At 42.2% G+C, this 26,723-nt stretch overlaps 1 protein-coding gene across 7 annotated transcripts in view; it reads left to right on the forward strand.

Moving 5' to 3' along the window:
* Positions 1 to 26,723, forward strand: part of DGKQ (diacylglycerol kinase theta) — a 113,084-nt gene that overhangs the window by 59,159 nt on the left and 27,202 nt on the right. For all 7 annotated transcript variants that reach the window (XM_009677664.2, XM_009677665.2, XM_009677663.2 and 4 more), the window contains 8 exons: positions 12,827 to 12,927; positions 14,482 to 14,705; positions 15,542 to 15,632; positions 17,977 to 18,031; positions 19,251 to 19,312; positions 19,570 to 19,720; positions 20,550 to 20,588; positions 22,515 to 22,630. In XM_009677664.2, the coding sequence (XP_009675959.1) occupies positions 12,827 to 12,927; positions 14,482 to 14,705; positions 15,542 to 15,632; positions 17,977 to 18,031; positions 19,251 to 19,312; positions 19,570 to 19,720; positions 20,550 to 20,588; positions 22,515 to 22,630 (839 nt within the window). The remainder of the gene's footprint in view (positions 1 to 12,826; positions 12,928 to 14,481; positions 14,706 to 15,541; positions 15,633 to 17,976; positions 18,032 to 19,250; positions 19,313 to 19,569; positions 19,721 to 20,549; positions 20,589 to 22,514; positions 22,631 to 26,723) is intronic.

Below are 26,723 nucleotides of genomic sequence, written 5' to 3' on the forward strand. Positions count from 1 at the left end.
CCAACAGAGGTGAGGCTGCTGCAGGTCCCTGTTCCCAGGTCCAGCTAGTAGGAAGGGTGAGCGTGTGCACCCTTGGCTCCAGGGCCGCTTACCCTACATGTCCCACAAGTCCGGCTGGGTGTCTGCTAGTGGTTGCACACTGACACAAGCACCTGGTTGCTGGCACCCAGACACACGTGCCCTCTCCCATGTGGTTCCCCTCCAGCGTGTGGCACTCAGACCTCCATATGCACGTGTGCGCACAGAATGGAGAGCCCCTCACCCAGGAAAATAGTTAGAAATGGAGTTTAATGAGAAGACAGGACAGACTGTGGTGATCAGGTGCAGAGCATGACCAGATGAACATCCTGACCAGCGCTGCTTACACATGGCAGTCCCTTTCATCCCCTTATTTTGCCACGTGGTTTTCTCCCCAAACCACCTTGATCCCCACCTGTGGTCCTTTCCTTAAAAATCCTGTGATAAGTTTTGTACCATCCCCAAAAGCTCTTTTTCCTGCCTCCTATAATGAGTCCAGTACCCCCTGTGCAGTAATCCACCATCAATCTTTAAGTTGCTCCTGTTGACCCGTGGTGACAGGTGTCAGCCCCGGACCACGAGGCTGATGGCTGTCTGTGCCCCTTTGTGTTTGGGAGCGGGGGGGCAGGGGGAATATAACCTAACAAATTAAACGTGATAGGGGCATAGTCCCAGCATGTTGGACCTCTTGTATCTATTTCTAGATAATACCATTTAGTAATGTGGGTGAAAAACGAGCTATTCATTAACTTTTGTATGTTGACTTGGAATATTTGCCACATCTTTTAGGATGTTACCACACTTTCCTTCAAGAGTGCCTGAACTGAATTATATTCCAGAAGGTTGTAGCTTTTCTTATTTACAGCTCTCTGTGTATTACAGATGTGTCTCTTTTAAAAACAGTGAAAATAACTCAGAATAAATTGAATAACCTTGGCTTGTAAGGAGATGCCATTAGTTTAAGGGAGAAATAAATAGTGTGTGGAAGGTCTGTAGATTAATACTAGAAGAAAGTTTAAATTAGCATCTTGTGTTCTTTTTTGTTCCCTTGCTCTTTAGTATGATCGTTGCATGAAATGGAAAGTTAGATTAAAACCTTAGGCTTAGCAGCTTAAATATGTTTTGCAAGTCAAACGTGAAACTTAGCCTAACAAGATACTGAGGCCAAAAGTATAAAGTGACCTTAAAAACAACGCTACACTTTTTTTCTAAGATGATTGATTTAACAGATGTACAGATCTGCTGAAAAAAAATTATGAGCAAGTTTGGAAAAGGATTGTGAATCCTCATGCTTGGGAACGTGAGCCAGCTTCTAAGTGTTTGTCTACGCAGAGAATAATTAACTTCAGGAGAACTGAACATTATGGGAGTAGTAGGATAAACACTGTGTGCATGCCTTTAGCCTTTATTACAGGGTAGTTAGTTGTCTTGCTTGGGGAAAGGATTAAGCCCCGAAGCCACTTTCATACTAACGTAACTGTGTCTCAGTCATACTGGGAATGCATAAATGGTAGAACCGTTCTATACTGACAAACTTCACGTAGGAGTTGGGGGGAATAAGGCAGGGGATTAGAAGTGCTCTGTAGGTCCAGCTTCTGGAGCTCCTTCGGAAGCGTTTGTCGTTCCTGAGGTGGGGTGTTGAACTAGATTTCAACTAACGCAGCTATTCCTGTTTTCTTGGAGGCAGAACTCATTGTTCTCAGCTAAGACACAGCCACAGACGTATTCTATCGAGCCCGAGAAGTCAAAGGCAAAATTTTAAGAGTTATTCCTATTATTTCATTGTAATATGAAGACTTACTGTGCAAAAAGAAGTTGGTTTGTTGTCTACATGCAACAAATGAATCCCAGGTGACCTATCCCAGTAGCTCTCGAAATGAGAAATGAGTCATTAAGAGCTCTTACCTGTGTGTGAATATGAAGAGAGCCGGGAGTATGAAAATACATTAGATTCTGTCTCTAACTGCTTACCGGGAATCAATAAAAACTGAAGGCCTTTAACTGCTTGTATAGTCAGGCCTGGATAGCTTTCATTTGTTTTAAGGTTTGTCCACCATTGGTAGCACTTCAGAGATGTTGCTTTTCCACATCCTCGACTTCTTTTCCTCACAAAAGCTTAATTTTCAGAGGTATTTATTCTTCAAGAGATACTCCTTTGCAAGTTCCATTACCATATATAGGTCATGCTAAAAACTATTTTTTGCCCAAGGACAGTTTCAGTATCCCATCTTTTGAAAAATAACGTTGTATAGGGTTGTGTTGAATGAACTAGGCACTTCAGTGCTGGAAAAGTTTGTGTATTTCCTTTTCTTGGCTGAATTGCCTGTGACTGCTGCAGAAAAGAAAAATAAAGTGCTCTGAAAAATCACGTGCTACTTTTCTTTTGTTTCACTTTCCCCCTGTTGTGCATATCTTCTTTTCTCCTCCTTCCTCCAACCCTTTTTGTCTGCCTTTTCTGAAACTTGATATAGTACACTATTATTCTCACTTCTCACTGTTCTGTTTTGTACTTTTTTTTTCTCCTAGACTTTCCATTCCAAACAGTTCTCCTAATTCCCCTCCCTCCCCAGGAACAACAGTTGCTCGCCTAGTGTTGCTGCCTATTTGCTTTGGTTCCCTTTCCGTCTGCTTGTCCTTCTTTTGTTCACTGAATCCCTTTTCCCCACATCCTTGATGTCTTACACACATCGGTTGTCAAAGCATCTGCTGCTCAATATGCCTATTTCAGGGAAGTCGAACACCTTTTTAAATTTTTATTTTATTTTTATTGCTTCCTAAAGATTTAAAGAGGTCTTCTGGCAAATGTCTTCAAACAAAAGAAGAAAGATAGAGAAATCTTCCTATAGTTCTGTAGCATCGCTGTCAGAAGGTCCTGGAGAGGTGTTAGGTAATATTATTAGTTAATGCTATTTTATTCCCGTGCCTCAAGGGTCCTTATGGTGAGGTCCTATTTTATTTTATTTATTTTAAAAATTAAACGTGGAATTTTAAGAGTGCCTGGAATTGATGTGTGGTTTCTGCTTTTGGGCTTGTTTCTCTGACTTCATTCTCACCACTTAACATCTTGCTAGTCTTGATGCTTAGATATAGTTTCTCCCTGGCCACCCACTGGAGAAGTGTATAAAAACATTTCATGAGATCTCTTGTGGGCTTGACAGACCTTCTGGCTATGTGTTGTCGGTGCACAGAGATGCAGTTCAGTTGGCAGACAGGAGAGTGTGAAGAGAGAAGGGCATGCCTCTGACCCGGGAGTGTCTCCACTGCGTGGGTGTCTCCTGGCACCTGCCCGTGAACCATCTGCTTCGCCATGTGCCAGTCTTCCACAGGAGAGGACAAGGGAGACAGCTGCACCCTCCCATCAGAGGCAGCTGTCCTGAAAAAGCCTCCTCTGAAGGAGGTTTTTAAGCATCTTGACTCAGGAAACGGAGGGATAAGGTAACATTAACAGACGTAGCTTTCACAGCAAGTACTTATAGAGCCCGTCTTGTGCGAGCCAGTGCTCTGCTCTGGTAGCTGTTTATTAGCCCCATGGGTTTGGGGAAAAGCCTTCCCTGCATCTTCTCACTTCATTCAGGGGGACCCTGCCAGGGTCCTGCCAAGATCAGGTAATGGCGTTGAGAAGTCATCCTGGCTTCTCTTTGCTGGACCTTGCTCACAATTACTTCTCCTTCAGATTTTTTCAGCCAGAATAATCTGATAATTTTCCAGAATAAGCGAGATATAATGTTCTAACGTTCTATGTACCCACTTTATCGGCTCAGCGCTTAACCTATGGCTTCTCCCAAACCTGCTGACAGAGCAGAGGAGGCCTTCACAGAAATTATGCATGCATGAGCGCACCTTTTTGGGGAATGAGCCAAGACAGCATTTAGGAATTTTCCCTCTGAAAATGCTTAGCAAAACGTAGAATCTCTGTAAAAAGGGCCATTGTACTCTGCTAGAACTGCTTACAGATAGCTGTGCATGTCACGTGTTCATCTGAAATGTGGCTTAAATGGATTTGGAGCCCTGCAGCCAGAGGGAGAAGCAGATAAAAGCAAATCAAGTGTTGGCGTATATAGCAGATGTTTGGAAAAGTTCTGAAAATAGCCCTGCAGGAGGAGGGTGAGCAGGTGGCCACCAGTGTGGGAGGATGGCTAGCAGCACAACTTTGTGCTGCAAAACTGTCTTGGAACTAGGGGGATCTGAGCTGATCATGAAAACCGGTTCGGAGAAGTGACAAGCTTGTAAATGGCTTACTTAGAAGAGGAACAGCTGGAGAAAGAAAGAAGCGGTGACTTCAGAAAGACTCTTTAAAAGACCAGTAAAAAGAAAAATACACAGTTCTTACCTCCTTTATTGCTGTCTTGTAGGCTGTGAATGGTAATACTGAAATAAACCGGTATAATAATACTGAATTTTTCCAATTCAGAGTTTTGTAATTTGAAGTAGCAGTGAGTAGGGAGGGAGTAGGGATGAAGCATGTGTATAGCACTAGTTGTGTTTGGAAATTTTAATAAGCAGGGTATCCAGGTGATGTTTTTGAGATTAAATTCTACCAGAAGGTTTGGTGCAGGCCTCTAGTTTGCTAGCATGGGGAGAACTTTAAGGTCTACCTCATTTTCCCACAAGCCATGCATAAGTGTGTTTTTTTTCAGAAGCCATGTCCTGTCTATGGGATTTTTGAAGTCAAAGGCCATGTGCTTTGGAATCACCAAATGCTATTTATCTTTTTCCTGAAGAAACCTGATGTCTCAGCCTCCACAGTTCCACAGCTTGGTAAATTATGCCTGGAATGGATCTTTTTGTAGTTGTGCTCTCCTTGAAAAGCGTAAGCATGAAGAGCCTTTTTCTTTAACTTGGAGCTCCTTGAAATGAAGAAAAGTAATGTACTCTTCAGGAGAAAGTCCTCATGCTGTGCAGTCTGAAGTGTGATAAGAAAAGTTCTAAGACAAGAGATATTCTTCAGTGAATATGAGTACTGTAAAACAAGCGGTGTAACTCCTTTAAATAGCCAAATCTGATATGTGCATCTGTTGCATTTTAGCAAGTTTTTTTTTATACTGAGTACATAGACTTCACTTCTATTATTGGAGCGTTGCCTAATATTTAAAAGTCAGAACAAGAAAGAGCAAGAGCTTTGTCTGACCTTAAAAGTGATTGTCGTTGAACTTCTTTTCCAAAGGCTAGTTACGTAAATCAGACTGACATATGATACGCCTCAACGTTCACCTTGTAGCTATACACTTGAGCAAGACCAGAGGTGTTTTTCCAGACGACTAATTGTGGTGAGATAAGTAGTTGTTTGGTTTTTGTTATTGTTTCCCCGGAAGCTCATGTGCAAGAAAGCCATCTTTGATCAGGTTGTATTAAAAGAACTGGTCAGTGACCCTAGTAAGGAGGGCAATGACAAAAGCATGTTCACCATGGCTTTTCACTGCAGAAATTGATTTATATATATAAAATATATATATGATGATTAACTCTATTACCTATATTACTATATTAAACAGGACTGAGAATACTGTATATCTAGCTTAGGGAATGTACTTGAGCGTAGGACGTTACTACCCATTTGTAGATCTAAACTCTTCCTTGGAAACCGACTCCTTTTAGAGTTGAGCCAGGTCTTTACAACGTTTACCTGTGCCTGATGTTAAGCGGAGAGCTCATAAATAATCTCCTGTTAGAGTTGCTAGAGATTCTGTCGGGCCGGCTTGGATCTGACAATAGAAAACTACAAAGGCAGTTCAAATGAAAACAAGTACAAAAACTTGGATGAATGTTTTTTGTTCTCAGACGGTTGTCTACTCTCTGGATTGCTAGAGAAAACAGTAGAGATCCTGATGATGTTATGTAAAGCTCTGTGCTCAGACCGTGGGTTGTGCTGTCAGGAACTTAACGTGCTTGCTGTGTTTTCTCAAATCATATTAGCTCAAAAGAAGGTCACCAGAACACAGTCACAAGACGAAACAGACACAAGTGTCTTTTGGTTAAAGTTTGTCCGTGCTGCAGTCACAGTGGAGACTGTTTCAGAAATCTGTTCCGAAAACAATTTCACTTTTTTAATCCACCAGAGTTTAAAAGAGTGGGTTACTTCTACACTAGTAAAAAGCTGTTGAATCTCTACCATTGTCTCAGTACAATGGCAGTAGGCTTTCAAGGATAATTTAGAAAAATCAAAAAGCCAAAGCTATCTGGTTTTATTTTCACATAAAAAGATGTAAAGAGTCCCAATGTATTGTATCATATATGTGTGTGTGTGTGTGTGTGTGTATTATATATATATATATATCCTAAGCTAGTTTCTTCGATGGAATAACTTGCTCTCTATTGCTGTGCATGTTGCAGCTGGAAAAGGTGTGATAACTTTTCTTAAACAGATGTTCTAGAGGTTGCAACAACTACTCTAAAAAGGGTCCTTAAGGAATGTTCTTTTAGGAAAGAAGAAAATTCAAGGTCTGCTTCCAAAGGTCATTCTTCCTGACGGGAAACAGAGATAAACGGTGATAAACACGCAAAACTAGGAGCTCAGAAATCTGAGATATTGTAGACCTTGTTTGGAAAGGCAGCAGCTTTTAAACTTTACTCATTGAACATGTTTTTCGTTTAGAATTCTAGTACTTTTCCTTCCCGCTCAAAACCTTTATGCTTTCACGTCTTATTTGCTCTGTTTGCTTCTCTGTCTTCCTTTGCGGTAGGCTTCACTTGCACTAGTTTGACTTCATAGAATCACAGAAGAGTTGAGGTTGGAAAGCATTAGATGATCTGGAGATCATCTGGTCCAACCCCCTGCCCAAAGCAGCCTCACCTAGAGCAGGCTGGTCAGGGCTGTGTCCAGTAAGGTTTTGAGATATCTCCAAGGATGAAGACTCCCAAATCTCTCTGGGCAACCTATTCTAGCATTTGACCAACTTCACAGTAAAAAAAAAAAAGTTTATTCTTATGTATAAAAGGATTTTTTTTTAATATTTCAATTTTTGCCCATTGCGTCTTATCCACTCTCCCTTAACCCACCTCCCCCCGCCCCCGGTTAGGTATTTATACACATGGTTAAGACCCTCACCACCACCACCACCACCACCACCACCACCACCACCACCACCACCACCCTGAGCCTTCTCTTCACCAGCTCTTTCAGTCTCTCCTTGTATGAGAGATGCTCTGGTCCCTTCATCATCTTCATGGCCCCTTACTGCAGTCATTATAGTATCTCTCTCTTATCCTGGGGAGCCCAGTACTGGACACAGCACTTCATCCGTGCCCTCGCCAGGGCTGAGCAGAGGGGAAGGATCACTTCCCTCAACCTGTTGGCAGTATTCTTCCTGATGCAGCCCTGAATGTCTTGGCCTCCTTTGGAAGGATGCATTGCTGGTTCATGGTCAGATTGTCTGCCAAGACTCCCAGGGCCTTCTCTGCAAAACTGTATTCCACCCAGTTGGCCCCCATCCTGTTCTGGTTATTCCTCCCCAGGTGCAGGGCTTTGCTTTTGTTAAATTTGATGAGATTCTTTTCTGCCCATTTCTTCAGCCTGTCAAGGTCCCTCTGAAAGGGAACATAATCAGTGGGTGGATCAGTCACACCCCCCCCCCCCCCCAGTTTTGTACCATCTGCAAACTTGATGAGGATGCACTCTGTCTGGTTAAGCAGTATTGGCCCCTGTATTGACACTGGCATGTGTCTCTAGTGGCTGGTCTCCAGCTGGACTTTATGCTGCTGATCACAACCCTTTGAGCCTGGCAGTTCAGCCAGTTTTCAGTCTGCCACGCTGTCCATTTATGTAGTCTCTACTTCCATCGATTTGTCTATGAGGCTGCTATGGGAGACAATGTCACCAAACTAGTCATCTCACTGCAGAAGGCACGTTGGTCAGGTGTAATTTCACCTTCGTAAATCCATGCTGACTGTTCCAAATCACCTTCTTGTCCTTCTTATCTTGGGAAGTGGTTTGCAGGGGGATTTTCTCTATCACGTTCCCTGCAATAAAGGTGAAGCTGACTGGCCAGTACTTCTCTGGATCTTCCTTCTTGAAGATAGGAGTGACATTTGCTTTCTTCCAGTCTTTAGGAACCTCCCCGATCACCATGATCCTTCATAGGTTATCAAGGGTGGCCTTGCAGTAACATCAACCAGCTCCCCCCATACTTGTAGGTGCATAACATTAAACCCCATGAACTTGTGTGGGTCCAGTTCGTTTACATGTTTCCTAAGTTTGATCCTCCTTCATTGAAGGCAGTTCTCCAGACTTTCCCACTAGTGTTAGGTGCCTGCAGTTCCTGTAAGCAAATCTTGCTAGTAAAAACTGAGGGGAAGACGTAGAGCACCTTTTCTGTGCCCCTTGTCATCAGGGTCCGTGCCCCATTCATCAGTGGACCCACATTTTCCCTAGTCTTCCTTTTGCCGCTGATGTGCTTGCAGAAGCCCTTCTTGTTGCCCTGCATGCTCCTTGCCGTAGGCAATTCCAGGTGTTTTTGGCTTTTCCTCACCCTATCTCACTTGGACAGTGTCTCTGTGTTCCTCTGGGGTCACGTCTCCCTGCTTCCACCTCTTATCCTCTTCCTTTTTATCTTTGAGTTTTATCTTTGAGCCAGGAACTCCTTGTTTGCTTGATTTCCTGCTTATTGGGATGGACCATTTTGGTGATTGGAGGAGGTGAGCCTTGAAAATCTACCTGGGGCCCTTTTCTCTCCAGGGTGGTCTCCCTTGGGCTTGTCCCAAGCAGATCTCTGAACGCGCCAAAGTCAGCTCTCCTGAAGTCCAGGGCTGTCAAGTCCAAGGCAAGGTTTTTGCCTTGTTCCCTCTTCTCGGGATCCTGAACTCTGCTATCTCATGGTCACTGAAGCCAAGGCTGCTCCTGACCATTACGTTCCCCACCGGTTCTTCGTCATTTATAACAATTGGGTCCAGCAGAGCATCTCCCCTTATTGGCTCCTCAGTCAACTGTGGTAGGAAGCTATTGTCAATGCACTCCAGAATTGCTTGTGCCCTGCTGTGTTGTCCCTTCAGCAGATATTGAGGTGGTCCACGTCCCCCGTGAGGACCAAGGTTTGCAAGCGCGAGGCTTCTTGCGGTTGCCTAAGGAAGGACGCGTCTATTTCTTCTTCCTGATCATGCATTCTCTAGCAGACACCCGTAACGACATCACCACCTTCGATCTGCCCGCTAATCCTGACCCATCAGCTCATTGTCCGTCATTAGGCAGAGCTCCAAGCATTTCTACTGCTCTCCCACATAAAAGTGCACCTCCCGCCTCGCCTTCCTAGCCTGCCCTTCCTAAAGAGCCGCATCTGTCTATGGCAGCACTCCAGCTGTGTGGGCTATCTCCCACCACGTCTCCGTGATCCCAAAGAGACTGTAGCCGTGCAACCGCACGCAGACCTCCAGTTCCTCCAGGTTGTTCCCCATGCTGCATGCGCTAGTGCATAGGCATGTCAGAGAGGGACCCTGTCATACCTGTTTCCCAGAAAAGATGTGAGAATTTGTCCTGTAATGCTGCCCTGTAGACACTTCCTTACTTGCGTGAATATGCTTGAGATGGGTCCCCTTCTGCCTTTGTTTTGTTGTGTTCGAGGTCTCAGGATAAAAGGTGTTTTACACTCATGCACAGCTTATCGTAGTTCCGTAAATGCATACTTTCACATCTCTGGTATTTTTCAGATTATTTCTGTCACTAACGTCTTGAGGATTTTCAGCATTTTCTTCCCTTGTTTTCACATCGTTGTGACTTTTAAGTTCAGCATAAACAACCATTTCTTTCAAGTTAGAGTGAGCGAATTCAGATGTAAAAATAGATTGTGCGGATGAGTTTACTTGCAGGTGAGCAAAGCACGCTTTAACCTGCCCGTTCTGGAGGGTCTAGTCGTTTCAGCAGAAATCACCAAGATTCCTTAACAGGAGGGTGAAATCACATGCTGCTCAAAACTGAACATGAAGTGAAACAGTGTTTTGTGAAATGGCACAACCGCCGTTTCCGACAGCTGCAGAGTCCTCCCAATTCGATTTCCTGTGCAGAGTGTTTTTGTGTGTTGAATTTAATCCTGATTCTTCCTTGGAAAAGGAAGAACATAGATACCATGTGAAGAAATAATTGTAAGGATTCATCTTTCATGTATTTAGGAAAGCTAAATTGGTGTTCTGTAGTTAGAGGTATGGGGGCAATTAATGTCATTTTCTTCCCAGAACAGTGTGTTCTGCATGAGTTACCGAGCTGCAGTATAAGCAATGCCTAGCTCACAGAAATCCTTTGGTTTAAAGAGAATGTGACATGTAGCTCTCTGAGATCAATTTGTATTATATGCTGTCTGCGTTATATTGTTGCTTTTTGACTATATTTCTTATGGTATATCTTGGGCAGCTGCCCTAGCCAAGTAAAATCGTTTTAGGACTATCTAGAGGGCAGTCAGGAGCATCCTTGAGGCTAGAGGGGAGCTGAGGTTTTTGCTAGAGCTGCGGAGGGCAAGCTGTGCTAATGTATGGAAGCACAGCTCCGTGCAGGTGGGACTAGCCTTTGGCACATGCGATGGACTTTGCTGGCCTGCAGTATGGACAGACCTGAGACTAATAAAGAAGGATGTCATCGGACTGGGGGAGGGTGTGTGACATCTGCAACTACAGATTGTCCAAAAGATGGCATGTTTCCAGGGTAAAGAGTTTCTTCTGTCGGGTATGTGCTGTTATCCCGTCCTGTCGTCCCCAGAGGGGATGTTCTGTGTCTGGGGTGATCGCTCCTGGAGCTGGCCAGCTCATTTCTCCTCTCGTGTAAGTGGAAGTGCCACGGCTGAAATGCCCGTTGAATGGCATTGCCACTGTGATCCCGTGAGAGACTGAGATGAGTTCAAAATAGGATGGGTGCCTGCATCAGTTGTTATTGCGGTGGAATTTTAATCTTTATGTTGTTTGTTGAGAATATTCGCACACAGATTTTTTTTGCCACGCCCAGTGGAATCATTAATGAAGGTAGGGCTTAATGAAAGGAGAAACCTTGGCTGAAAGAGAGGTCTAAAACGTGGCTATTGCATCCCAAAGTAATTGGAAATAACAAGAACCAGAATGCGAAGGTAGCAAGATTTTTCTGAGGGTGAAAGTCTCGTTTAAAAAACACTGTTTTCAAACATAATATAAAATGAATCTTCAGTTCTGCCTAGTAGTTGCCTTTGATTCAGGTGACAGAACATATGATGAAACGGGAGCTGATGTATTAGACGTGGTGTATCTGAGTTTCATGTGGCTCCAGGCCAGGAGAGAGGCATTGAAGTTCGCTTGCAAAGCTGTTATTCACTGCGATCTTTCCTAACAGTCTGTCACTGCACTACAGAGATACCCAAATGCGTATCTGTTTCTGCCTAGGAGTCTTGTCTTTGTCTGCAGCCCTCTCTTTAATTTTTTATCTTGCTCCTCCAGTGCCGGCTGTTCTCTTTAATCCTTCTATGACAAATGGCGTTTAGCTAAGGCAATTCTTTGAACCTAAATAACACCAGTATTATGTGAGAACAAAAGATTTTTAGTACTTCCTGGTGTACTAAAATACGTCCAAGCTTCAAGTGAAAGATGAGAATGGACTGCAGCGTATGATGTATGCGTCCTTTAGGACATTTATTAACAGACTGGATGATTAACACTTCTTGTGCACATTACAGCTGGTATACTGGTGGCTTTCAGTTAAGACTTCTAATATTTCAGGTTCAGTAACTCTTTAGTTGTTGATGATGTTATTTTTTAATGATGACATGGGGAATATAGATTTATTGAGAGATCACGTTTTGTAGCATTGCGCCGGACAAGGAGGGGCTTTTGTTAATAATTCGGTACACCGGCTTCACGATAGAGAGGGCAAATTCTCTTCGTGACAGTAGGCAAGTCTGTGGCCTGCTATCAGGTGTTTGCTCTCTGGGGAGCACATGAAAGAACTTGCAAAAGTGAGCTGTTCATCAGATCTCTTCACAGAGATGGGATCAGAACAGTGCAAAACGTTTCTGCTGCTGCGCTCTCCTACTTGGTCTTGATTAACATCGTTCCTTTCTGCTGGGGGTAAGGACACGCTTGTTAGACTGATGCTTTCATCTGTGTTTAAAACCTCTCAAAAACTACCTGTTCTGTTAGAATTTGGTTAAACTTTGCTATTACGTTTAGAATACTCATTTAAATAAAAGGAAAATACTGTCACAAAATGAAGTATACTACACATGAGTCTTAAGTCATCTTTGGAAAGATGAACCTGAAAGCCCTAACACCCTGCCCTTTCAGGAGCGTCTGTGCAACAAACTGCGCTCCGTGGTTTGATCAAGGATCTGATAAGGCTTTAGCAAAATGAAGGAAAAAACTTATTAGCGAAAGGTTGTAGTTCTTAAGTTGCTATACCTTCTTTGTTCCTGTTTTTCTATTTTATATTTTCTATTGGTCCTATATTTCCTCTTGTCCGTTCAGTTAACCAGCTACTTCCAGACTTTCTTCACTAAGATGTTGTCAGAACAGGCAGTGCTTTGGGAGCTGTTTTAGTTTTCATGTTGCTGAACCGCTCAGTAATAAATGCAGTCTTGAATGGTGAGAGTGAAGAAATGGTAGCGAAAAGGGTATTGTATCTTGGATCAAAACCGAGGATAAAACTTTGATTATCTGAAATAGTCTTTGCTGGTTCCCCATTGTCTGTACCCCTGTTTAAATGAACAGTGACAAAACAAAAATAAAAATAATCAGCCTCAGATTTTGTGATGAAAAAGTAGATCCGTGGGTTAACAGTAGCTTTTTAATGCTTCCATTATGCACTTCCTGTTCAGGTAGCTTTATGATTTGAGGGGTGTCTTATTGAAATACAATAATTGTTTTCATGCAGGTAAACAAACATTAAAGATATTTGATGGGAATGATGCAGTGAAACGCAATCAATATCGACTGATTTCAGTTCCAAGGATTGCAAAAAATGAAGAAGTTGTGGTAAGATACCTGGTAAAGATCTAATATTCTGGTATGATAAATGGGGCAAATAATTGTATATTGCAGTAGCCAAAAGGCAATAATTTTACAAACATAACACAACATTAACAAAATCTGTAAATGAGCTAGAACGCTGGAACACAATTGGGCTTCGTTGTGTAGTTCTATTTAAAATTTAAAGCATCTGAAGAAGGGCTGGTCTAGATACCAATACTGTATTGAGGCCCATAGCATACGCAGCAGAATATCACATGTTAAGCAGCCTTCTAAGTTCTCCTTCCGTCCCTGACGCTGATTTTACTGATGTGAGCAATGCTGGACTATCTGCTCTTGAGATGCTGCTCCTCTAGTGTGTTTACTGGTTTGAAGTTTAGCCTGGACAGCCACGACTATTGCACTTCAGCTGAACCGATTTGAAGACTGAAGTGTACGGTAGTTACGTGCACTCCCTACCTGGGAAAAAAGGAATGGATTACGGGTCGCATAATGGCCACTCCCTAGCTTTTTTGGTGCTCCGTGTTGGGTGGAAACTTGTCCCAGGACTAAACCAAATGTCCGGTGCAGATCTTGGTTTACGGGGCTGGGCATAGCTTCTGGGTAAGGACACCCCCCGCAGTAGAGAGCGGAGCTCACAGGGGGTGTGGTGGGGAGCACAGGAGGGATGAGCACGGCGAGGACTGTGTGTCAGCCAGGGCTTGGCACAGGAGGCTGGAGAATATATTGCTTCAGAATTTTGACAATTTAAGCTGACGGCTCACTAAGATTTTTGCCTTGATAGCGTGCTCAAAATCAACAGAAGTCTTGAAAATGCTTTTTAGTGCTTCTGCACGTCAAAGGTCTTCAAGAAAAATTGCTTACGGTGCTGACAACCCTTTTATGTAGGACTGCCTCTGTGCTTTGAATCAAATGTGCTTTCAAGCACATTTTATTAGAGTGCTGCTTACAATATCACAGCAGAGTAATACTGGTTCTTATAAATGACCTGCTGGGCTGTGATAACTGCAGAGTCTGTACAAGCAGAAATGGTGCAGGTTTGTGCCGGTGCTGGATGTAAAATTCCTCCGACCGCTTGCATCTTCGCTTTACCTTTCCTCTTCACAGGTGTGTGGGTTTAGGCAGCCACATGGCTGAGAAACTCAGTAATTTTCATGTTTCCTGTAGTGCAAGAAGATTGAGTGTGTGGAATTGGGCTCAGTAAAGTTCAATCTGCCATTTTCTTTCTGGAATAACTTCTGCATGCAGTGTGTGTTAATTTTATTGGTGCTTTTTTTTTTTCTTTTTCCCACTCTGTGCAGTTAAAATTACTGGCACCTGACAAAAGTACTCTGAGCTTTGTTTGAATCTGCTTATTCCATTGATAATACAAATTTTCTTTTTGCATCTTCCACTGAAATGTTCTTGCTTTTTTTTCCCTTGCTATTTATCCACTACTCTGCACTTAAAATACTTTTTAAAGGTTGATGTGTTAAGTAAGGTATTTATAAATATCTATGGCTATGCAGATATTAGTGATACTGTTTCAAGAAAATATTAATTTATCTTGCTGTATTGTAGGAAGCTGCTTTGAGGGCATACTACATAAGTGATGATCAGCAAGAGTATGAGCTCCAGACCTTTACCCAGCAGGCCCTATTGTGCGATGACGTTATCAACAGGAACGATGCTTCGGAAGACAGCAACGCGGGCTCGGTGTTCCGAGAATCGGTTCCTGAAGCATGGATCATCAGAGCCAAACCAAAGGATGAGGAAGTGATCAGAATTCATCCTGCTTGGCTCAAGTGAGTGCTTTCCTGCCTTACCACGAGGTTATACTCCTTACCTAAATTTGTGCTCTCTAATCTAGCTTGAAAAATGACTTCAGTCACTAAAGTCTTACAAATAAAACAGAGACTGTAATTCATTCCTCTGTATTTACGATTCTTCTGGTTTACTTTTCTCAGTGGAAAGCAGGTATTGTTCCTTTCATTGCTACCTGTGCTTGTGGGCTCCTTTGCATGCGTAGACCAAATTTTGCCAGCTGTGCCGTTCTGTTACTGTATGTTTGTCCAATACGATGCCACGTTACGTTTCTTGCCTCTCTGTACAAATGATTACATAAAGCTTTCACTTGAGAGCTTGGTGTTATTTGGAAGAAATATTAGGTAGGAAGAATTTAGTGCAACTTCTAACGTAAGAAAAGGAGGAAAAACTAAAGAAAAAAGATGTATTCCATTTACCACTGAGACAATATACATTTTAAGCATATTTAGAAGTGGAAAGAAGTGGAAAGAAGATTGACTGAAGATCTGTTGATTTAATGAGAGCAGTTGGATGAAATGTAAATGTTTTGCTCTTCTTCCTGATGCAGCTACAATGCCAAACTTCACCCAAGGTTGCAGGTATTCCTGCATGCAGGAAGGAACTCATTTGTAATGCTACAATTGTAATGGGCTGTTCCCCGAGATTAGAGTCTTTGCCTGCCTGTGTGGCTGAATCTGCCATTAGCCTCAGTGAACCACTTTCTTCCGATAATACAAATTTCTTGCTAACCCCATGGTAACTTAGATAGAAAAAAGGTACATAAGGATAGGTCAAAAGACTGTCCTAAAATAAGAAGTATTTCTTTTCTGTCTAGGGTGGGAATGGCTTACGTTTCTCTACGAGTAAATAAGGATAGCACTACGCAGACTGTGATAAAAGAAGTGCTTCCGTTGCTTGGAAGGCAGGTAAACAAAATAAATCTCCTAAGTATGTCTGTACATTACTTGAGTGGCCCTGAACTGGCCTGCATATGTTTTTCTGCTTGGAAAAATGAATGGTTCGTTTTCTCTCCTGACTGGTAGGATGCTAAAAACTTTCTCTAATCTTGATTATAGACGTTCTTGCTCTGTACTGAACGTTATCTTTGGCTTTTCTGCGTCAGGCAACCTTTCTTGTATGAAGACGATGCTTGGTCTGCACTATGTTTTGCAGGTTGTCTATGTCCTGAAATATTTAGAATATGCTTATATGTAGATATAGCGCTTATTTCGTCTTGTATGAAACCTCTTGCAATTGTTAGAACAGTTGTGCCTGTTTTCTGCTACTTTGGACTACATTTCCAGCTGTTCAGACCCAAGGCTGAGTGGGATCCGTGTGTTTTACCATCTGCGTTCCTTCCAGCCTTCTTGGAAAAAGATTGGATGCGTCTTGTCATGTCATAGATGTACATGTTTCACTTGGAAGATGATCTCTTTTCAGTCGGGCAGTCTGCATTACACTTGATGCCAAGATGGGATGATTTGCAGGGAACAAGGCACTGGCAGTCTGAATCAGACCCGGAACTGTGGAGGCTTGAGACGAGTGTGTGTATTTCATTCAGCCGTTGAGAGTTTGTGCGCGTGCCAGCAGGTCAGCACGCATCCTCTGCTCCAGGGAGCACCATTCTCACAGAAGGTGGCTGCTTTCTTTTGCTGTTACTTACAGGATTTGGGACGTGCATGTGGCCGCTGCTTGGAGTAGGTGAGATACTGTAGATCTCTGTCTTAGTGTCCTCAGATATGCAGCGCATGGAGCTCATTTTGCACTGTAATATGTGACATGGTTACAGTTCTTTTCCTCAAGTGCTGTAGACCTTTTAACAAAATTTGGAAAACGTTCTCCTTTTGAGGTGCTATAGGTATTGATTAACTGGCGGAAGCTACCAGTTAGACGTTGTGACAGTGATTTGTCAGTGAAAAGGACTGAAGTAAATTTTGAACATCTGCTTCACTGAAAACTTTTCCTATTTTCTTTGCAAGTATTTGTCAGTGTAGCAGTACATCATGGGCTATTAGGTAGCAGATCTGTTGTACTCGCAGCATAATAAAGATAGTCATCTTTATTATAGTCTTAAAAAATTTCATTGCTTCTCAGACTGAGTTAGCTTGAAAACCTTCCCAGGTTATTTCTGTCCAAAAAAAGACTTGCGGTGATCAAGGCAGACTTTCCGTTTGCTGTATGGCACAAGGTTTTGCTTTTGTCCTCGTTCTAGGTTCCTCTCCAAGATAGTGTGAAAAAAGCAATGGGAGGCCTGATGAACAGGATAGGCAGGTACTCTGTGCGAAAAAGTTCGTCAGATCTCTGCAGCTGAGAAGCTAGTTTGTGGTTGTGAGAGGCTTCATTCCTTGGTCCACTTGCAATGTCTCTGATGTTGATATTTTTTTAAAGGGTCTTCTCTTTTGTCTGTATGAAGATGAACATATGGGACATCTTTGTTTTAAGATGAAAAACGTCCATGTGCTGAACGTCCTCTCCCAATAACGCTCATGCATTTCAGTCCAAGCAAATGTAGATAATTAGGGCTTTTAACACCTCTCTTCATGGCACCCAAAGCAAGATCCCGTATCCTCTGAGTCTCAAGGCCTTCCCATAAAAGTAAGAGACTTCCTCAGTCTGAGTGTCCATGGTTGCAGTCATGACAGCAAGTGGTTGAAATCTTGGCTCTGCCAGCTTTTCTCCCCTGCCTGTGAGGGAACTGTGCGCTCTCTGCTGTCCTGACGGCGAGCAGTACTGTTCGGAGAAGGAGCTGTGGCACATAGGGTTTTTTTCCATCCCCGGCAGCGATGGAAAAGGTGCATTTTCCGTATATGTATGATAATATGTGGAATTACGTCGTTTGCGAGGCTGACAACGACCAGTAAGTCTGCTTTTGCCGGGCCTTTTCCTTAGCTGATCTTCTGGCAGAGCATGTTCGCTCCCTGCCCGGCACACTTGCCCTTGGAAGAACATTGTGGAAATATCCTAGCTGCGTGGCTTGTCGCTGAGGGGGTAGAGTTACCTGTGCTATGTGGGAGCCTCGTCTCCATCATGCTGCGAGGATGCCCAGATAGTTAGGAGCAGAGGAGGCTGGATGTGTTAAATGAAAATTATTCCCTGTCTGGCATGGCTGATGTGTGTTAGGGGAAGAACACTGGGGTCGATTTCAAACTGTTTAATTTTCCATTTTTTCTGTGTGCAATATATAATTGATATAACGCTGATTTAATGTAAACATCTGGCAAAACTCTATCCTGTTTAGAAAGTAAAATGGCGTGTTGCATCTTTTGGCAGACGGAGCGTGTTCAGAATTTCAAGCTAGTAGAAGTACTTATGGGCAGTAAGCAAGGTAAGTGAAGGAACGTTTGCCAAATGCACATCTGGTCTCCCAGCGTTTATTTTAATTTTAACACAGTCACATTCATTTTTTTACAGTAAATTCCTTGATAAATAAAACTTCATCTTGTTGAAACAGTGACGTAGGCTCTTTTCAGTCTTGTATTTCTTGTGGGCGTGCAGTTCGCTTCTCTTTCTTCAGCGTCACATCAGGGTTTGTTAGCGGTTTCTGGAGCGTATTGACGCTTTGGCAGAGACACCTGTTTTGGGGCGCTGCCTTTGACTGACATCAGTTACTTAACTGGAGCTATTTAGTAAAGGTTATTTGTAAGCCCTTTGGCCCCCTTCCTCCTTTTCTGCTTTTCCCTGCCACTGCTCTCAGAACAAGGGCAAATTCAAGTCTTAAGATGGTCCACGGGACAGCCTTCTCCTTCCCTTGGCACGTCAGAGAATATACGCCTGCACTGGTAAAGTGCTGAAACCTGCAGTCCTGGCGTTGCTCGAGGAGTTTGTGATATTGCGGGAACGGAGCCGGTGTTCGTCGGGTTCGGACTGCTCCAGGCTTCGTCCCACCGTTGGTGAGGCTGCTGCTGACGTGGTGGGACGGGGCTCTGGCTGCGCCCAAGTGGACGTCCAAAGCTCAGCCGTTTTATAAGGTCCACGTCGCCTTGTGGATGTCTTAACCTTGACTGGTTTCTGATCCTCTGTTTCAAAGCATCGCTTACAGCTGTGTTTTTGCCAAAAGTGGTTAAAAGTGTTTCAATGTTTTATTAATACATGGTATTAATATATGGTATGGTTTTATTAATATATGGCAACTGTTTCACAGTCTTCTACTGTTAAACAATTAGCTTGCTACCAAAGTACTACTTGGTTTTTTTTGAGTGTCTTCAAGCTGTTACTGACCTATCTATCTATCTGTTAAAGAGTATGGTGTTGAAGCACTGAGCAAATTAACGCTCAGGCTGTTCAAAGCTCCTTTGTGGTTTTTCTGCTGCATATTGAGTAGTTCAGGTCTGGGTGCTCTTTATGCTAGATGTACTCAAAGAGGTGAATTTTCCGTAAAGTTGTGTCATCTTGTTGTCTAATTGAGCCTGGTAATAACTTCTACTGCTTTCAGCTATAGTTAATGTTCTTGCTGTCTCTGGTTCAGCAGATGTCTTATGGTCTAATTAAGCCTGATAATAACTTATACTGCTTTCCAACATGATTAATGTTCTTGCCATCTCTAGTTCAGCGGATGGTGTTGGACAGTCAGGAACTGATCCTTAACAGACTCAAGGACATACGAAAGGTAAGTCTGAAATATGCTACTTTTTATAGCAAGCAGGGAGTCCCCTTTTTATAGAAAAAAGTAAATATTCAGTTACCTCCCAGCTGGTTTATCTGTAGAGAAGCCAAGTGTTTGGACTGAAGTTTGCTTGTATTTTGTGTTTTTTCTAGGCTTAGAGAGAAACGGATTTGGAAAGTTCAGAACTATTTGGGATTTTGTTTCACAGTATCATTGTCTTTTCACCGTGTCATGTGACTTATTTGTCTTTATTTTTGCAGACTTCAGTACGTCAGATGAATCAAACAAGGTTTTACATTGTGGAAAACAGTAAATCCATTGTTCGAGTAAATTTATTTGTTGGTGGCCTTCCCCCTCAGCTTTCTCCTGAAGAATACACTAATATTCTCAAGGATGAATTAGCTATCAAAAGTAAGCAAGCAAATACATGTTCAGAGCTGTTCATCTGTACAGAATAAAATGCAGTAGTGTGCTGCTCCTTTTTTCTGTTTTTTTCGTAATGTTTTCAGACCTATTTTCCAAAATCAATCTCCTTTCTACGGTCACGAGATTTTAAAATTTATTTGAACATGTTGGCAGTTGCATAAGAGATATGACAGCCTGTTATTCAAGGGATAATTGTTGCATTACTTGAGTTGTATTAGATGGCACCAGCCCACCTAGTGTAGAAAAAGTCCCTTTTTAAAAGTGAAACATGCATATCAGCACCTCCATTCCCCTTCATTTCCCGCTGAATTTTTTGCATGAGCTGTTCTCCATATAGTTTGTGTAGTAGAGAAATATGACCTTTGGGTGCATGCACTTACAGACAAACACTCGCTGAAAAAATGAATTTTATTTTCCTTTTTCAGAGACGTGTAATTGATTTTTAACAAAACTGTTGCAACTAATGCATTCCATCAACAGTATCAGGAAGGCATCGTGTGTTTTACTGCAGTAAAGTGAAGTATCTTTTCCCGGTCTGTTACATAGCTTCAAAAGGAATTGATGTTTAAATGCCAGGAGTTGAAGTTTAAATGCCAGGAAGAATTCATAGTCACCTTTTGGGAAAATCCGTTTAGCTTTTCTAACTTGCAAAGTAAACTCAGAAGAGGGAAAGTGTTAGCTGGCGGTTCTCCCTATGTTTGTACAACTCCTAGTATTTATTTATATTGTATTTTTATGTAACTTTTAAAAATATTTTAAATATTTACTCTAAGTGTACCAAGGTTTTATGTGTTTATATTTTTACCCTTTGCAGCAAATGTAGTATCCGTGAGTCATGTTTATCAAGCACAAGGTAAGCATTAAGATTTTACGTATTGCAAACAATGTCTGTTTTCAAAACTGCAGTCTTAATACTTGAGTTTTCTAAGCCTCAGAGTAGTAGCTGGTCTACTTCATAAGCAAATAGTTGTTCAGATCAAATATAACACATTTTAGTGTATTTATGAAGAACAGTGGATTAATGTTACCGTATTAAAAAAGGGGTTGGCTTCACGCCTCGTGTGGTAGAAGGTGGTAATGTTCCACGATAAAAATGAGTCTGAAGTTCCGCTTCAGCGGCGCAGTGCTAGCCCCTCTGAACTGTCGAAAATCCTTCACATGCCCTCTCCTCTTTTTGACTACTAAAGTGCTAAAAGTCTGATTCTGCTCTTGCGCTTCCTGAGCGATGGTTTCAAGGTCACCGTTTCCTAGCTGCCCCGTTAAGACTGTAACGAGCTGCTCTGGGGCTCGGTGGCTGGGTGCCTGAAGAAGACGCTTACTCTCGTCTCTCCGTTTGCCTTCTGAACGTGTAGGTGGTTTTCCATTGAGCTCTTGCTTTGCTCTTGGCTGTACGTATTTTGTTCGACTGAGGACAGAGAGGCCGTAAGGCTTCCCAAGAGCTGCAGAAGCAGCCGCTCTCTGCAGCTCTGGCGTAAGGGGCAGGTGCGGACCTGCGTTTGGTAAACTTGAGAAGAAAAACGTGGGAACTTTTTTGTATGCTTGTGCTTTTTTGAGTCCACATCTGACAAGTTTCAAATGCTTTGGCAGGCTTAATTTCCAAATGACGGTTAGCTGCATCTTCTGTAACGTTGTGTTGAAGGTCCCGGTGGCACGCGGAGACCTCATCGCAGAAAGCTTTCACTGAAAAGCATTAGAGTTAGCGCTGTCTGTATAAACCCCTGCCGGTTTGGTGCTTTTCTTTGTGCATTTGCCACCTCCACATACATAAATACTGACTTTCCAGAAAGAAAACCAGAAAACTTTGAGACGTGGCCTATCTCGTTCATGCTTCTGAATGGAGACGAACTGTATTTATGATACTCTTCTCAAGTCACAGCTTTATTTAGCCAAGCTTACTTTGTACTTGCTTTTTTACAGACATTTTTCTATGTGCTTTTTATTGCTCTTCAAGTTTTTTCACTGACTTGAGTATTTTTATATTTCTGAGACTTCCTGAGCAGTACGGGTCTTACCAGTACACTGCAGAAGCTCTGATTTCCTAACCCAGGATACAATAGAAATAACCAAAATTGGTTCTTTCACTTTTGGTTGCCATAGCAGCCAAACTATATTGCCAGCTTGCATCTCACATGCTGTCTGTTAGGCTCCTTGATTTTTTTCTTGCCCTGTTTTCCAACTCTCTCACTGAGTATTGTATTTCAGACTAACTTGTCAGTATTTTATTTTCTTAGCTTTCCTCTCCTTTGTCTGCCCTTTTTTCTTACCTTTTCAATACAGGACCTAAGCCACCTTAAAGATCTTAAATTGATTCTCAAACCTAATCTTTGCTCGTAGCAATTCCTGCGGAGATATTGCCAGTGAATAGAACTCCTGGATTTTTAAGAATGCAACATAAAATGAAATCTGATGCTTTCGTCACTTGTACGTGTTGACAACAGTCTGTTAGTTATGGTAAAGCATATGGAAAGAGGTGATACTTCTGAAGCACAAAGGAAGTCTTTAAATATGTATCAGTCTTGTGCTGCAGTTCTTTTTGTCCTTGAACTGCTTTGCTTTAGCAAAAATCTGGAATGCGTTTGGCCATAGGAAGGAAAATGTAAACAAAAAAAAGCATAAAAAACCTAATGCACTGATAACCAGCAATCACAAATGTTGCAGAAGATTTCTCGTAGCAACTATTGCCAATTAATATCCTAAGTAAATTTTTGCTGTGATTTGATAAAGTTGGTTTCCTAAAAATAGAATATATTAAAAAAATAGTTCTAACACCTTTCTACAGGTGCTGTTGTTCTCGAAATTTCATGTTTTTCTGAAGCTGAGAGAATATATATGCTAGTTAAAGATACAACTGTCAATGACAAGCCTCTGAACGGTGTGGTGATTCCTGAAGTTATGGTAAGAGTTGAGGTTAAATTTAAAACTTGTGGTTAAAAAAAAAAAAAAAAAAAATCAAGACACTCCTACCTTCGGACCTTTCCTGATGGAAATGAATAAAAATACGTGATATTCAAGGCAGATGTACAGCGGGTTTCTGTAAACAGTGTGGTGAGGAAATACTGAGGGCTTATACTTCCTGTGTCTGATAAGCTTCTGTGGCTTAAAAGTCGTTTGTCCTATGACTATTGATTTGTGAAGAAGTGTGAGCCTAAGTATGCAACTATGAAGGAGAGAAAACATAGCATGTATATTGACCCCCTTAAAAACTGAATCCCTGACACCTGCCAAATGCTGCCTTTGCCAAACTTCCAGAATGCTATAGTAACTGCAATATAAAATGGATCTTTAAAGCAACTACGTGGTGGGGCGGGAGGCTGAATTTTGGTTCTTAGTTTAAAAGGGTATAAGGTCTGGCAGTGAAGAAGGAAAAAAATGCATTTTCCTTGGGGAGAACAGTGCTTCACAATGGATCTTGATCACTTCCGAGTTCTGAAAGAGTTTGGGGAGAACACGTCCCTTGATGACTTTTACTGTGAAAAGAGAATTGGGATTTTTACTGAGTGCTTATAGCTTCTAGCTAGTAAGATGGTATGACATGCTAAGATTTGGGAAACCCTTTGGGCTTAAACTGTATTAAAATTAGGGGAACAGGGTAGTGAATTCTCTACCGGTCCAGAAAGTTGAGCTCTTTTTCTGAAAGAAGGTTGTGGGTGAAGCAGAGCTTTGACTTAGCGCAAGAATCCTTTCATGAATTCAAGTGTGATTCTCGTTTACTCCTCTTTATGGTTACAAATCATCTTCCTGCGAATCACTTTGTTTGATGATAGGCTTCATGTTATTAAAGCGGATTCAGGGTGAAGAGAGGGGAATGGTCCACTGAGCGGAGTGATTTTTAAAGAGGACAATGTAGGTGTTGTCCAAAGGAGAAGGTAGCCGTAATCCATAATCACTTTCTGCTGAGCTATTGTGTAGCTTCTAGTTACTGAAAGATACTGTCTTTCTGGAGCTGCATTGCAGCAGCACTGCGGCAAATGAAGGGAGGATCTTAGTTTGACTTTTTGAGAGCTTCACAGAAAGATGAACACTCGACAAAGAACACAATTAATGGGAACTATGAGATAGTTTTAGGTAGGAAGGTCTGAAGTTCAGTAGCGGAAAGACCGAGAACAGTTGGTTGCATGACTTACCATGTAAAAATCCCGTGCTTGTTGAAGTTTCTTGAAGGCACAATTCTCTTTTATGTAAGCAGATACTAATGGCGATGCTCATGTGAAATTGGCAAAATTAAAAACTACCTCCTTTCCAAAAAAAGTGAGAGCCTTGTCCTTGTGTGTACCTGAGCATTATGTTTCTTGAGATCGTTAGAAGCCAGTTCTCTCCCCCGCAACCTGAACCAGATAAAGTTCAAGGTTTTTTATTTCTTCGAAGCAGAACACAGTGTGAGGATGGGACCGCTGTTGAATAGTTTTCAGTGGTTGCTTAAGTCAGTGCGTTATGAGGCTCGATTTGGTGTACGGCGTATGAAGTTGAACGCACTCCACTCTTCTGAGTAGGTGTGTCAGGGTTTCTGGCGCTATCTATGTTTGGAGCGAACTTGCTGATGCCAGGAAAATGTGGACAATGCTGTCTTCAATCTGATGCAAGATATTTCTTGGAAAGTCCGTTTCACAGGCTGCTAGGATGGGATTCCAAGTGTGTAGGAAGGGGGCAGGGGCTGTACCTATGCGCATACATCTTGTTTCTATTCCAGCATGTATTGTTTGTATTTCGCCATCTTAGTGAAAGGAAACAAGGTTATGTGCTTAGGCCGTCCAATTTACACCATTCGTTAATTACCCAGAGTAAATTAGCAAGTGATAGTTGACCCTGCTTTGAGCAGGAGTTGGACTAGATGACCTTCTGATGTGCTTTCCAACCTAGATTATCCTATAACCCTATCAGCCTTTACTTATATTTGTATATAGGTGATCGGTTAAACATAGCACCAGGAAATACTTGGACAGGAACTCAGCACAATATTGAACTTATGCTGTGTTTGGCTTTCCTCGTGTGGGTGAAATGTGAAGAAAATGGGAATGGAATGCCAGTGTGTAGTCTTAAAAGTAGAGTGGATCGTACAACTTAAAAGCAACAGAGTCTTAAATCACAAATATTTTTCCAAATGGCAACCTAATTAAAAAAAAAAAAAAAAAGCTCTTAAAATTCCATGGAAGCCTGGAAATAAATTAGTGGGTAGCACCTATTCTGTCTTTTGCTTTTGCTAGTCCTTCATTTTTGCAGTTTTAGATTCCTTTGTTCTATTTTATATACCTCCTAAAGTGTAGGCCTAGTTCTAATCTAGCATGGTCACGTCTACCAGAAGTAATTCATCCTCTTCTTATCTTTATTGAAAAGTTTTGAGTGCAGAATCAATTTGCACTAAGTGCTCCTTGCAAAGTCATGCAGTTGATGTGACTGAGTGTGGTAGTACTCCTGTGCCATTTCATGATCTTGCTCACTTAAGAGTTTCTTCAAATACCTTTTCATTTCACAATATTTAGATGAATGAAAACACTCTCTTTTTATTAGAATGTGAGAAAACGCAGTGTTTTACAAAGCTGCTGTACTAGTGCATTTAATACTGAAGCATTTCGGTACCGCTGTTTGGTAGCATGTTAGGCTGGAGATATTGCAAAGCTGAATCTTTGAATTGAAAGCTAATTTCACAGAATTACTGAACAAACAAAAGCTTGAGGTAGTTGTTCTATGCCAGCTGCAAAGGGGACGATCTTTTGATGTTTTGTCACTAGTTCCACTCATCAGTGAAACGTCCTCTAGCGTATTATATTTAGGTTCCTTCTAAGTAGTAAAAAAAGAGATGGGCATTTTCCAAGTGGTTAAAACTTTCCATTTTGTTCATTTCCACTAATTCTGTACACAAATGTGTCCAACTTAAAAGCCTGCCCATTTAATCACCCCTTTAACCAAAACACTGTGAGGGGTTACTTTCTGCCCTTCTTCTGTTGCAGCAATTCCCCAAAAAGTATAGAAGCCTTTCCTTGAGCTCCTGCTGAGATTCCAGCTGTGCTGGCATACCTTGCACATCATTCTTCATAAGAGGCAAGGACCATCCCGTCTGGCCAGGGAGGAGGAGTCTTGCTCTTGGGAAATGATGAGTACTTGTACATGGGAGATGCTGGTGACAGCCTATTAACAAATGTCAAATTTACTTGCAGTGTAGAGATCTCTGCAGTTCCTGGAAGGAATTCAGGATAGAGGAAGATACACTGTGAACGTCTAGCTGACAGGCCTGTGGCACAGGACACCTTGTTCTGTTTTGTGATTAGATGCGATTATACAGTATCCTCGACAGAAAGGGGATTAGCTTGAATAATAAATATCTTGCACGAGCCTGAAGCCACTTCATGCTAATCCTGACAAATTAAGCAATGTGCAGCGGCTGCCAGAGTGTGTAAATCACACGCCCTCTGTTAGCTGTCTCTGAGAAGCAAGCAACAAATTCCTTCCTGAACATCAGCCAGCACAAAACCCCTCTGCAAACTTCAGTTTTCAAGTGTAGCGTCAAAGTCAGGGCTAAAGAGGGAAGGGAATCCGAAGGCTGTGAGTCACGCGTTCCCTTCTGCAGAGTAACAGGCTATAATTCACATGTCCCCAACTGGGGTTTTGTTAGGGGATTAAAAAAAATTCCACCATGTAAGAGCGAGATCCTTCTGGTCACAGTACTCGTGGCCTTGCTCTGCAGTGTGAACCTCAAAACCTCGTTGGCGTGGAATTTTTGGCCCCTGCTTAAAAGTAAATGTTGCCCTTTCCCTCAGGGGTGTAGCGTTGCTTCTTGCTCTTTTAAGTTTAACGAAGAGTGATGGTTGGAAGCAAGTTAAACGTAAGGCAAAGCCCACTTAGAGAGAGCCCCTAGCCTTTCTGGAATGCTTCTGTGTGTTCTGCATAGGTGCATTGCACTCCGCGTAGATCTTTTCTTAGGTCCAGGCGATCTGTGCGGTGTTTGTGACTCTTACTTGCATTGAGGATGTCTGTTTCACTGTTTCTTTTTTAA

The sequence above is a fragment of the Struthio camelus genome, chromosome Z (genome assembly GCF_040807025.1).
Source record: "Struthio camelus isolate bStrCam1 chromosome Z, bStrCam1.hap1, whole genome shotgun sequence".
NCBI lineage: Eukaryota > Metazoa > Chordata > Aves > Struthioniformes > Struthionidae > Struthio > Struthio camelus.